This window comes from Coenobita brevimanus, chromosome 97 (genome assembly GCF_032717465.1).
Source record: "Coenobita brevimanus isolate Jiangsu-jjx chromosome 97, ASM3271746v2, whole genome shotgun sequence".
Lineage (NCBI taxonomy): Eukaryota > Metazoa > Arthropoda > Malacostraca > Decapoda > Coenobitidae > Coenobita > Coenobita brevimanus.
Window position 1 is genome coordinate 7,473,553 of NC_137050.1, and position 14,218 is coordinate 7,487,770.

General features: G+C 40.8%; 1 protein-coding gene across 3 annotated transcripts in view; it reads right to left on the reverse strand.

Moving 5' to 3' along the window:
• The window catches only part of Prp40 (pre-mRNA processing factor 40), an 82,996-nt gene extending 78,660 nt beyond the window's left edge, over nucleotides 1-4,336 (reverse strand). For all 3 annotated transcript variants that reach the window (XM_080283364.1, XM_080283363.1, XM_080283365.1), the window contains exons 1-2: nucleotides 4,292-4,336; nucleotides 1,429-1,639 (exon numbers count right to left, since the gene is read on the reverse strand). In XM_080283364.1, coding sequence (XP_080139490.1) covers nucleotides 1,429-1,639; nucleotides 4,292-4,294 — 214 coding nt within the window. In that variant the 5' untranslated portion in view covers nucleotides 4,295-4,336. The remainder of the gene's footprint in view (nucleotides 1-1,428; nucleotides 1,640-4,291) is intronic.
• Nucleotides 4,337-14,218: the final 9,882 nt, after the last annotated feature.

A 14,218-nucleotide genomic window follows, 5' to 3' on the forward strand; every position in this document is an offset into this window, starting at 1 on the left:
GCTGTTAGGTTATTTTATGCTGTATATGCTAGGCTATCATAATTTTTATCACCATACAGGTTCAAACACACGTAATTATCTGAAATCCGGTCAAAAATTTGTGCTTCATATGACTATTAATTTTTTAAAATCAGGTTTCTGAGCTAAAATGTGATAACAAGTTAAAAGATATTTACCTTTCAAATTGTCAACATGCATTGACAGACTTCCATTTTACATATTAATTTACTTAAAACACTGGTAAAAGTATCTTCATTGTAAATCAATAGCCAATTTACACAAAACAGAAGTCTGTCAAGGCAAGTTGTCAAGCTAGAGGTGAAACACTTTTGCTAACTTTAGCAGATTTTTGCTCTGAATCCTGAAATTTTATTAATGGTCATTTAAACAAATTTTCACCAGCTCAATTCGACTGGAGCACCATAATTACCCATAAACCACCAGGCGCCATAAATTGGTTATATGGTTACCACCCAACATAGTAAATGGTTTCCTGGTGTACAGTACAGGAAACTATTTGGGTTGTCACTCAGTGTAGAGTCACCCATAGGCAGAAGGATCAGGAAAGACCGAAGGAAAGAAAGGCAGAAGAGGGAGTGTGACGTCACCCATAAGCAGAAGGATGAGGAAAGAATGAAGTAAAAAAAGACAGAAGAGGAAGGAAGCAAATAAGGAAGGAGGAGAGGAATGGGCAGACACCTAAGAGCAACACTACATCAAGTGAGCGGATGGTGAGTGCCTCCACCTACCTAAGTCTGGATAAAACTAAAACTTAGTAAACTGTACCCTAATATGATAATGTTCACCTCACCTATGACAAAAACACATTAATCTAATTCTAAAAAGTTTGTAAATCAACCTAAACAAAACTAAGTCTAAAATATAACCAAAATCGGTTAAAAAACAAAAAACAAAATCCATCATTATACCAGAGTTTGGCCACTGTTGGACGAGGAGGGGTGATATTTCTATCCCTATCACTATGCCGAGGAGGAGGAGGAGGAGGAGGAGTCTTGGTCTGTCAAGTTGACCAGAACCATCAACTGCGGGCAAACAATTGCCCCTGCAGTACCACCCCATGCAGTGGACACCACCACACCATGGAGAGATGCAAGTAAGAGTGTGCACAGTTGGTTCCTGGATGGACACCTCATTTACGTCTCTCCATCCAGTTAATGAGGGTACCATAGTAGGTTGCACATCACCCTGTCATACTATACTGGGTACCGTAATGCAGCAACTGAGTATACATGGAATTCTGGGCACTACAGTTTAGTCCTATTCATTACTTCTTTGCTTGACAGGGATCAGAAAGAGATGTATGTACCCTTACTCACTAATTAATGTGGCATTCACTTTGTTCACACACTTTCAGACTACATCACTAGCTTTAAGGAGAAATACTGACATCATCAGGACTGTACATACCTGCACCACCTGCGTTGAAGGAGTTCATAAACCCTGGAGGCGGTACACTGAAGGCTGGGGGTGGCATACCTGGCGGTCCTCCTGGAGGCATGAAGTTTGGTGGGGGTAAGCGGGGTGGCATGCCACCAGGGCCGGGGGGAGGCATCCTGAATCCCATGGGAGGAGCAGAGAAACTGGCTTGGCTGCCACCACCTGTTCCCCCTCCACCACTCTATAATAAAATTAACAGTAACACTGTTAACCTATGCAACTTAATGCTGTACAGTACCTATGGTACATATTCTTACATTAGTGCTACATACTGTAAAAGCATTTTATCTATCTACAGCCAGACTCCACGACCTCATAAGGGGTGGCCATTTGTCTCTGAATTATGGTAGTTAAATTACAAGGAGGGGCACTAACCCTTCGTCAACCCAATGACACGTAGGGAACAACTCAGTGTTATAAATGGTTTCCTGGCTTACAGGAAACCATTAGGGTTGTCACTAATGCAAAGTCACCTGAAAAAGTAAGAAAAATATGGTACTAAAAAGTGACAGAAAAAAAAAAAGGTGAAGGGAAAAGTACACAGCACATCAAGTGAGTGGATGATGACTGCCACAACCTACCATTATACAGATGTTTAAGAACCAGCAGAGAAGCAGCTAGAATGCATCTTAATCACCCAATACAGTAAACTCTCAATTATCTGTCATCGCAATATCCGGTCCATTGCAATATCCAGCACTGCTGGCTCAGCTCTACTAAAGCAAAATCCAGCAAAATTATGCAATATCTTGCACCAAAACGGGACATAATCAACAGTTATATGGGGAGGCGGTGGCTCAATTGGTAGAGAGGTGGTCTGCGGTCCTAATGGACCCAGGTTCAAATCCCTGCTAGGGTAGGGAACAGTTTAAGGATTTGAATTTCATAAAATTAGACTTTACTGATCTACCAGAAGACCCGCCAACATGTCATAAAAATACCCCCGCTAATACCAATACACCAGTCCTGTATGAGACAGCCCTAGGATGTATTCAATATGGACGGAGGGTGTTAGCGCCGCAGTGGTGACATGTAGAGATGCATGGTATGTAGGAGTACTACTGGGCCTTGGAAGCAGGCTATGATGCCTATGCCCAGAGTTGGGGGGGGGGGGGAAGAATCTGGCATTGAGGCACATCAACCGGCCCTCATACTCAGTAGCCAACCAGCACTGTATAACTGTACTGTATTATTATCGTATTTTATTTCCTGTTAAGCTTAATTTTTATCTTTTATTCATGGGAAAGGTTTAAGGACAGAGGGTCAGGATGGATAATAACACAATATCTGGCTTCAACGCTAAATATTAAGCCAATAGTGGGGTACTATGCAATATCCAGCACTTCATGTTATATAGCATAGGGCTTGGCTGAATTACAATGGAAAATTGAGAATTTACTGCAACTACAGTTCTGATACTTGTACATGCATGGCAGTAACCCCTGTGCTATGTTTTTACCTGATCAGGACAGAGAACACGTATGGGTTGGTTATATGGTTAGTTACCACCCAGCATTGTAAATGGTTTCCTAGCTGAAAGGAAACCATCTGGCTTATCACTCAATGTAATGCCACCTGCAATGGAAAAAAGAGTAATAAAAAGTGACAGGAAAGAGGGGTGAAAGGTCAAATTTTATACGTTCACCTCAGCTGATTTTTTCATCCAACCCGAGTGTTTCCTGTTGTTTTTGGTATGATTCGATCGATTTTGATCTTCGTTTCTATCAGGAGTTGCTAGTTTTTGCCGAACACAACTAGCAACTTCCAGTAGAAACGAATGGCCAAACTAAACTCAAATCACACAAAAAAGAACAGAAAACACTCTGGCTGGATGTCTGTTACCATGTGAAATGTCCTATTTTTATAGCTAAAGGAAATTAAGCTAACCTAACCAACCCTAACCTGCTGCAGTGGAATGCTTACCTTAGAGATACGATGGTCCACGTTGAGCAGTATAGTTTTATGGTATTTTCTGACGAGATTAGAGAACCGTCATTTTTGTTGGAAATGCTTCATTTTACCTCTTTTCCAATCATGACCTTATGACTGGCTAAGGAGCTGAAATGAAGCACTTTCGACAGCAAACGAAGGCAAAAGTCACTCAAGCTGAAATGAAGCACTTTCGACAGAAAATGAAGGCAAAAGTCACCCAACTCACATAAAAAAACACCAACTGGAAAAACTTATTAATGCATAAATACCCGGTATATAATCAATATTACACCCAAGGCACAGATCATGTCCTTCTTCTTCGGAAGCCATGGCAAGAGGAATTTGAATTTTCCACGAAGAAGGAATCATAGACCGTGCTTCAAACTGATTGGCAGAATACCAACATGTGACCTAAAGTATGCCTATGAGTGGCTGAAACAGAGCTAGAACCACATGTACTAACGCACGCATTTTTTACACGGACTGGCCAAGTGAAGATCAAAGGCATGGTTTTTGGGGGGAAATTATAATCACGTGTAACTCGTTTATTATCAATTTCCGAGAAAAATGTCATAGGAGAACAGATTCTTAGAATGACCGATTCTACCAGAAAATGTTAACGAAAAGTCGAAAATCGCATAAGGTGTACGTGTAAAGTTTGACCGGTGAAATAGGAAGAGTGAAAAGTAGATATAAAAAGAATGATATAGGTGAAGGATGAAGTAGGAAGACCTTTACATACCGGTATACCAGTCAGCTGCAACTACAAACACTGGAAGATTAAGGCACTTACTACAGAGGCGATCATCATATATCGCTATCTTGTTTCCCGATACACCTAACAGCCAATGAAGATTAACAAAAAAGACTCTACACAGTAAAATTTTTAGAGAACACTCACCATTTCCAGTTAGTAAAAACAACTTTAACTAGCAGTGGCTTCCCGAGCGTGTAGCCTAAACAATCGGCCAGTTCGGCATTCTAACTTCCACTAAATGGTAGACGTTTTCATTATTTTTATGTGATATATATTTCTGCACTCTTAATATGACTTGATTCTAAAAAAAAAATATCCCTCTCATTTTAGCTCTGCACTCTGATGGTTCGAACATTGGCATCTACTCGAATGCAAATTTTACTCAGAGAGAATGGTTGTGATGTATAACTAAACTATGCCTCAAGGAGGAAGGCTTGACAATGTAACAGCAAGCCTAGGTACTTTATATAAATGATAAAAGTTGCAGGTTGTAAAAAAAAAAAAAGGCTAAAATAAATATGAGGGAGCTAAAACCAGTTAGCAATTTGTCTTATTTCAAGAAGCGACTGAAGAAAGGCTCGATTTTAGGCTATGACCGGTTGGCTCCTCTGAGGCAAGGTTACTGAACTGTTGTTGTAAACGGGTACACAGTGCTAATACTGAATGAATGCCCACTACTGTCTACTGATATAGTTTTTCTGGAAAAGTAGACATGCAGTTAATTAAAAGAGCAGTCGCAATCTTTGAGAGACGCTCGGATTTCGGGTTTATGATAAAAACTGATAGAGTTGTGTAGCCCAAATGACAAATGTAATTGCTTTTTAATGTATGTGTCAACAGACTGTTCGATAAGATATCTTATGGCATAGGAGAGAGAATTAAGATGGGATAAAACCATTACTGAGAGGAAACAGCGAAGATTATTGTTTTCTGTTTGGAAAGAAACGTGTAGTTGTGTTCCTCAAGGAAGCGTATTGGGGCCTCTCTTGTTCATAACGTAATGATTGCATTATGAACAAGAGAGGCAAATGATTACATCGTAATCCCGGCACCTAACGGGGCTATATATGATCAGTCAAGGCCTAGCTCGGGGAACAGTAGGCCAATATAAAGTTTGAAGACCACATTAATGAAAAAAATAAAAATAAATAAATAATATACTCATATGATGAGTCTCATCAGATCACTTGCATATATGGATACAGAAAACTTTATGTATTTGGATAAAACTTTGATGAGGATTCATCTTGCGTACAGTAACACCACATGGTCTCCTTACGGAAAGAAGGATATAACGTTTTTTGAAAACGTTCAGAGAAGGGCAACGAAGGTGATACCTGGACTGAGAAATATGAACTATTCGGAGAGGCTGCAAAGATTTGAACTTCCTACATTAGTTTATCGACAATTGAAAGTACACAATAATACGAGGATTATGCGACAGTCAAGCTTCATCATGCCTTCAGCTACGCGACACATCAGGACCAGTTACCTGAGAAAATAATTATAAGTTGAACAAGACTAAATGTAAGACTAAATTAAATCAGCAGTACTGCATTTCACCAAACACATCGTTAATGTATGGAACAATATGGAGCAACATATGATAGCGCCAAGTGACACATTTGGGGGAAAACTAGACAAAATATTGGGATAGTGAAAAGGTTAAATACAACTACGAAGAGATGTTAAACTTGAGAATACTGTAGAGCCGTACACCAACAGAACACAATAATCAATCCCTGATGAAGATCTGGACATATAGGCCTGAGAACTGCGCCAAACATTAATACACATAAATAAAAAAGTAAAGATGGAAGTGTTTTACCTAGGGGCTCCGGAGTGGCAGGTGTAAGTGTCAAGGGCACAACTAACAGTAAGTGACAGTGAAGGAGCGAGCAGAGATAGAAAAGTAATTCCATGCATTATCTTCTAGCCGACACTTATGACTGATGTATGGTAGCAGGCACGTGCAGGAGGGGGACAGAATGGTTACACGGATGGTTATCCCACCCCCTTATGAGCCATTTGCGTCATTTTCTCTTGAAAACTTAGTAATCTTCAGTTTTGTTGCAGAGCAGTGTTGTGTTACGACTACGTGTTGTATAAGCCTATCAAATTTTACTGCTAGATGATGGGGACGCTCACCATCCACTCACTCGATGTAATGCTACTCTCGGATGCTTGCCCTTTCCTCGATCTCTTCCTTCCTTCTTTCCATCCTTCCTCTTCTGTCTTCATTTCCTTCATTCTTTTCTCTTCTTGCTGTCTACAGGAGACTACACTGAGTGACAAGCCAAATGGTTTCCTGTACGTCAGGAAACCATTTACTTCGCTGGGTGGTAAGCATATAACCAAATTATGGTACCTGGTGGTTTAGTGGGCAATTAAGGCGCTCCAATCGGACTGAGCCGGTGTAGGTTTATATCCAAGGTGTGGTTGGGTTTATTGTTCACATAATGCCACTCAGGGATGAGTGAGGCTGGTCACTCATCTTAAATGTCACGACCTACTTGCCTAGCCCTGGACTCCTACGCTCCTCATGGGGCAGCTCTTAATTAGATGATGATGATGATGATGATGATGATATATAATCTAAATTATCCGTGCATTTTTTTTTCTCCAACTCAGAGTTCCGGTCCCTTAAATGTCCATTGTATTATCATCGTATGGGTGTAAACTCCGCAGGCCGCATAGCCTCACTCACCTTCTGATTCCATCCACCAGGGTCTCTTCAGAGTAGCAGTAACAAGTCTGTACTCAGTAACAAAGAAATCCGCACTCCTGAAACCCTGCAGTTCTGAAGGATCCTCCAGCAAGCACTAACAAGGCTGTGGTTAATCTCCCTTGCAACCCCTATGGGAGTGGAATACCATGTACAGCGGTAAAGAACTGCCCTCTGGAAACAGGAACCAGCAATTCTCAGCTCGCAACCAGGTTCCAGCAATTCCCAACTTGCAGAACTTTGCAAAATCCCGAGGGTAAGAACTATTGGAATTCCTGGTTCCAGAGCCATGTGGACCTACACATTCCTCGAAGCCTTCTCTGCCAGTGCCAGTAACCGCACTGAAGTCACCCAGGGCCAAGAGTGTATCCCGCGGCGAGTGGCACTGTTCCACAATTGAATCAAGTCTTGTGTAGAATGGCTCTTTTTCTTCAAAATCACTCATCTCAGTCGGAGCGTATACAGTAATAAGAGAGATGAACGCCAAGGAGTGCTTCAAACTCTCCAACAATATAAGCTCATAAACCAAAGTAACCTTGTCGACACATGAGACAAAGCGAGCAGCAATTGTTACAGCAACACCTCTAAGCTGGACACCATCGTCACAGCCAAACCAGTAGTATGTGTAACAATCGCTATTGATTTCACCATACCCCAGTCGTTTCACTTCAGACAATGCAGCTATGCCAACCACCAATCGCCCCACCTCTCGCAACAACAAGGGCAGTCGATCACCCTTCGAAAAGCTTGGAACGTTCCGAACCCCCACTCGGAATGCCCTCCAAAGGTTACTCCCCCCCCCGCTCCCCCCCCCCCCGTGTTTCTACGGGTTCGTGTGTTCTTCGAGGCTCCGCGACGCAGTTAAAAACAAGATTGGGGCTAAGGCCTCCACCCCATCATCTAGCTGCTGGGGTCCCGTAGGCTTTACCCTGAAACCATCATGATTGGTGCCAGCCTGACAGAGCCCAGAAAGTCCTGTCAGGCTGGCACCCGAGGGGGAGGGGGGACCTCCGGCAAAACTGGGTCACGGTCATGCAAAAAATGCAACACACGTTGACCCTACTTCCTCTTCCTCTTCTCATGTCGCACGACATTTTTTGGTATTAAACATGCTTTCATGTCAATCACGTCTTATGTTTGTAAACTTAAGCAGCTTTATGGCCAATCATACTATTTTTATGTTAGAGGTCTTTGAATTCAGGTTAGTTAATGTATAATAGTATGCACTAGAGGTTGTAAGTGTGGCAGGGGTATGCGGATCAGGTGTTTACATTCGAGAAAAAAAAATGTGTAAAAGTTTTTTAAAGAAAGGTAGTAATCTACAACTTTCCATGGATCTGGGGCAGGATTTCTGTCAAATAAGTAGGGCATGTGTATGAATAAAAAGTAGAAAAGGTGAATGACTTGAGGTAAAAAATTATTTGCATTGTCTCCGTGTCTCTTTGGTATGATCATGGACAGCTGCTGAGGAGAGTACAGTACATGTAATGGTGCTGGGAAGACTTTTTTTTTTTTTTTTAAATAAACCTTCCGCCAGTCGATTTTATTCAGCTTAGGGGGTCTCCATAGTAGTGAGGGACTTTATGAAGCTATATTCAATCCCTCCACTTGAAAGTCACTCCCAAGCTGAATAAAACTGTCTTACGGTAGCAAGAATAATTATAACAGCCGACGTCGTAGTGAGTTTAACGGAAACACACAGGATGACGTGGAGGGACTGGGAATTTAAGGGAGTCAGTTGTTGCTTGTAGATGACATCCCTGGTTGCAAACTGAGAAGTGTACAGTAATTCAGGAGCTGGTGATGCAGCTGGGAGAGTTTGTGAGAGGAAGAAACTGATGATAAAAGTGAGAAAGTATGGTGATGAGATGTAGTAAGCTGGGTCAGGAGACGGCATGCAGTAATGTGAAAGTAAGCCTTTCTGGGAAAGACTTGGAGAGAAATTAGATGTTATATGAAATTTGGGTGTGACAAGGCAATAAATGGAACTCAGGGATCTAAAATAAGAAGCAGGATGTGCGAGTGATAAAACATAATCTCGGACATTGAAATCGTCTCTCACTTTCCTCCCTAGGTCCCTGTCCCCCCAAACCTGCCGTCCACTGGGTTCATATTCAGATGACCCTGAGACCACTACAAAAATATGTCCAGTGTTTATTATATTTACATCCTTTAGCCATCAGAATAATGATTACTTTTCACCACATTCCAACACAGAAGAGTGAAATGTACTGGCCATAAAACACAAATTGCCAACAATTTCATTACAAAAAAAAAAAAAAAAAGTTTTCTTACCTTTGCCTCCCCTGATGTACAAATCTCGGTCGCCTCTGTGTGTGTGTGTGTGTGTGTGTGTGTGTGTGTGTGTGTGTGTGTGTGTGTGTGTGTGTGTGTGTGTGTGTTCCCCTTCATTGCACTCACTCTTAGCAGCGGGAGGGCAGCACACCTATATAAGCTGCGCGTCACCCTCTCACCACTCAGTATTCTCTTCACTAGTCTAGTATTACGTCACTGCTGGGTCAGGTAGCACTCTCGCGACCACAGGTCTTCTACTAAGAGTTTTCTAGTACTGTAAAAGCAACAAAAATTTCTACGTGACAGTGAAAGGTGTGTCTTCTTTGTCCAGTGCTTATGATACAGTTTTAGGGCAACTACATTTTAATGAATCCAGATTCAAATGGATATGCCTTTTATTATTGATGTCAGGTAGCCTGTTTTGATCATACATGTCTAAAAATTAATACGGTTGATTTTCAGGTTGTACGACCTCTGTGAAGTGATCCAGTAAGAGCATCTACTATTCAAAACAACCCTAGTAGTTATGCAGTGCAGTTCTGCGTCCATAGTTCCAGATATTCAAAACTTTTCCGGCTTCTTAGTTTGTTACAAAGCAGCCGATGCGGTAACAGAGCGTTCCATATTACCCCTTTTCGGTGAAGAGACCTGAGGCTAACCTGACAATCAGTAGTTTAAAGGACTACCCACTGCAGCATTACATGATAGAAAAGTCTAGCCAAATCTGTAGAATCAAACGTATGTAAGTCTGTCATTCCATATTGGACATTCCAACAAATGAATATCCAGGCGCCTTGTTACAGTGTGATCTGGCAAAATTAGTGTTCCAGTGACAGCGGCTCTCATGTTTAAAATATGACAGCATGGGGGTCTCCTTCACTGATATTGCAGAATGAGATTATGTTTCTGATGTAACGAAACTGACTGGAATACAAGGTTGGTATAGTAAACTCGGATATTATAGCAAATATTGTGCGTAGCGAAAAACATAGCCAACTCTCATTTGAATGTGTGCATAAATCTCCTACAAATATGAAGCAAGAAACTAAAATAGGGGGATATATGTGAAAGGTCGTAACAAAGGAGGATTAACCTACTGAAATGTACAGTAGATATAGTTCCCCACCCTCTTTTTTATTGCTGACGGACTGTTTTATTCAACGTAGGTCAGGCTCTGGTAATGAGGGCGCTTATTAAGAATCAAGACAGTGTCAATTCCATATAATTTGACTTCTGTCATAAGCTTAATAAAATCGTCAGAAGATAATTATTAAAAAAAAAATAGATCCTAGGTTCAATGGGTTGATGTTGATACTAACGAGGTAAAAAATATATATATATTTGTAATCTGCGGTGGAATGACCTTGGAAAGTGTTCGCAATGATAATATTTTGTAATTTTCACCTTAACTTAGCCCAGATCATCCTCCCTTTGCAACTTATTTCATGAAGCTCAGTGGCAGAAAAGGACAATACTACGGCTCCAACTTCCATTCTTGCTATATAACTTTTTCGAGACATACATAATGTTCTAGTTTTCATTTGTTACTACAGCTCAACATTCAAGATGGAAATTTGACAATTTTAGCCAAGGTTAAAGTAAAAAGAGTAGGTTACAGGCTAAAAGATGTGAAATAAGATGCCTTTGAGCTATAATCTCGTCGGCTTAAGAAATTTCATAAAACCTCTTCGTTTGCCATGCAATCTACAGAGCTCTCAATGATGTTTACATTTGTATAGTTTTAACGTCCACATAAGTTGTGCCAGTAATATAATTTGAGGACATTTTGGATTATCTTATTCTAGTAACTAAGAATCTCTCTCTCTCTCTCTCTCTCTCTCTCTCTCTGCCACACGAAGACCTTACCCGTACGAAGACCTTACGTAAACCCCATCAACCTCATATGAGTTACAACGTAGACTTCGAATACATGAAACTTTTGAGACACTCCAGGATATGACATGCAGTCCAAAAGCCCATTTTCTTCTGACTTCAGCTATACAGTATAATATAAAGGTTGAGAACTTCTGCTATATTACAGTAGCGGCTCTCAACCTTTTTCGGGTCGCGCCTCCTTTAGCGTTCAGTTACATATTCTTGCCCACCTCCCATCCTTGGTCAACATATCCATGTCCCCCTTCCCTTCCCCACTTCCTACGATTATTCTGAAAACATTCCAGAACAACTTTTATTTTTGCCGCACATTCATGTGAACGTTAACCCAGTTGAGTAGGCTACAGGCCGCACTAGCCATTCTGCAAATCACTATCCCTCTTTTGGAAGGACTGGGGGGAGGGGGGGGAAGTTGAGGGACGTGAATATTTTAACTGGGTTTGCTCAGTCTTGCAGTACAAGACTTATTGGTATCCTTAATTCTTTAATATTATCTCGAAACGGCAAGAGTAAAGCGAAAAATAATAATGATAATAATAAAAGCAAGAAGTCGACCAGGCGACAGACATTGTATATATATATATATATATATATATATATATATATATATATATATATATATATATATATATATATATAACACGGGTACATAGAAATATGTGTTTTGAAAGTTGAAAGAGACACAGTATGAATACTCTATTGCATATAAATCAATAGTTCGTCGTAACACACACACACACACACACACACACACACACACACACACACACACACACACACACACACACACACACTTAGCCTCTTCAGCATGAAGACGTTTTTGTTTAATTTCTGCAATGGCAAGACTATTATCTGTTCATCCTAAGGGAGGTCTGTTCAAGTGAAAGGATTAAAAACATTCTCCATTAACTCTTTCAGTACGATAACTATATTGTTATATATCAATAAATGAAAGTAACTGCGAAGGAATGCGAGATCTGGATGAAATACTTAAATTAATGACTACCAGACCAAATGGAAGTGGAGATGGTCACCGAAAAAGTAAAACGACAAGTGAGAGAGAGAGAGAGAGAGAGAGAGAGAGAGAGAGAGAGAGAGAGAGAGAGAGAGAGAGAGAGAGAGAGAGAGAAGGGGGGGGGGAACTAAGGTATTGTAGGGATAAAAACGTCGAGACACAAGGCCGGCCGCTGGACTCTCCTTGCGGGTGGCGGGAAAGTGAATGGCTCACTGTAAAGTTTTCCTAAAGTCTAACCCCATCCCTCAACGTGACCTTCTCCCTCTCTCTCTCTCTGTCTCTGTCTGTCTCTCTCTCTCTGAAACAATTATGAATCTAACTATACACCCTGTGCAGTTAGGCATTTGCATTACCCGTTATGTATGGATTGTATTTCTTACTCAACTAACTCTAGTGATTTTCAGTGCTTTGAAGCATGTTCCATACACGCTGAAATATACAGTTTTTCTTGTAATTTCATCGTCCCCTGTACAGCTGGACTTCGTGGACTTAGCCTCCCACAGACTGTAACCAAGCATAACAATTATGTCACATTCAGACCCTGAGTTTTATTTATTTATTTATTTATTTATTTTATTTATTGAGGTGGATAAAAACGTATTGTTGTAGCAGAAATAATATGATAAAGTGCATGGGGAGTGGTTGGTATATCCTAATTACGATATAACCGATTCAGGCGGGTGGGGGGGGGGAGGGTTCTGCAGCTGAGTAAAACCGTATGGAGGTAGCCAGAGGAGGAGGTGCTGAATCTCCTTCTTGATCTATCCTCTCTTTCCTGAATTACAGTATAACACCAGAATCTTGTTTGCTGACTACTCTTTTCGCTCTAACCTGGCTAAAACTGTCATTTCTCCACAAAGAATGCTGAGTTGTAACAAGACAGTATAAGGGTTAGTCAGGAGGATGTGCTGTGGGTGGGATGTAGGCCGTGCATTGGGTTTTTCTGTAACTGAGTCAAGAGATATAGCCAACACAGGGACGAAAACCTGGGTCAAGTTAATGGAAACGAACTATAGTTTATAACTGTCCATATTTATGCAGCTCAATAGGTTTCCTAGTGTCTCCTCCCTGACTTTCTCCTCCGTCACTCCCTCACTCTCGAGGTAACCAGTATGTGTCAAAGTCAGTCAAGTTACTGTTGTCCTACTAACCATTCATGTAATCTACTGCTTCTTACACTTCTCCTCTACATCCTTCTCCTCTTTCTCCTCTTCCTCCCCTTTTTCTTCTACTTGGGTTTCCTCGTCTTCTTCTTCTTCTTCATCAACCCACCATCCAATCTATTTCTTTGCTCAGTTAGAAACTTAGCGTCCCGGGACTGGACCAAGCAGTTGGAAAGTGTAAGGTTAGGCTGGTCGGCCTCCCTCCCTCCCTGGTGGTAAAATGTAAGCACGAAATACCATTCATCCCTCAGATGGAAACCTTTACAGTCTCTATGCTGCTGAAGCCCTTTAACCTATTACTCCCAAGCGTTATTTGGTTATATGGTTACCACCCATCACAGTAAATGGTTACCTGGGTTACAGGAAACCATCTGGCTTGTCACTCAGTGCAGAGTCACCCAGAGAGATGAACACACACACACACACACACACACACACACACACACACACACACACACACACACATACGTGTATAGAGAGTGAGAGAGGAGGGGGGGCAGCACTACACCAAGTGAGTGAATGATGGGGTCCCACAAACTTCTTCATACAAGAAAATGTTTTGGTGTAATGTGCAAATCGAATCGCTGAGGAAGATGATACAAAGTCTCCAACCCCAGTGAGAAAGGGGAGTGTATACAAAATCTCCTAATGTCTCTGGCTCTTTATTATATATATATATATATATATATATATATATATATATATATATATATATATATATATATATATATATATATATATATATATATATATATATATATGAGATGGAAATAAATTACCATACGCTTGTAAATCCGGAACGCTAATTCTAAAGGTTCTACACAACCCCTTCACTATGTTGGTCTTGTTAGTTTTTTCTTGCTGCTGCCAGTTGATTTTATTCAGCCTATAAATAGGACGTCTCGTAGTAAACTGGTTAAAATAAGTATACTATAACTGTGTGTAGAGCAACAAAAAAGTAATAAATATATAATGACGAT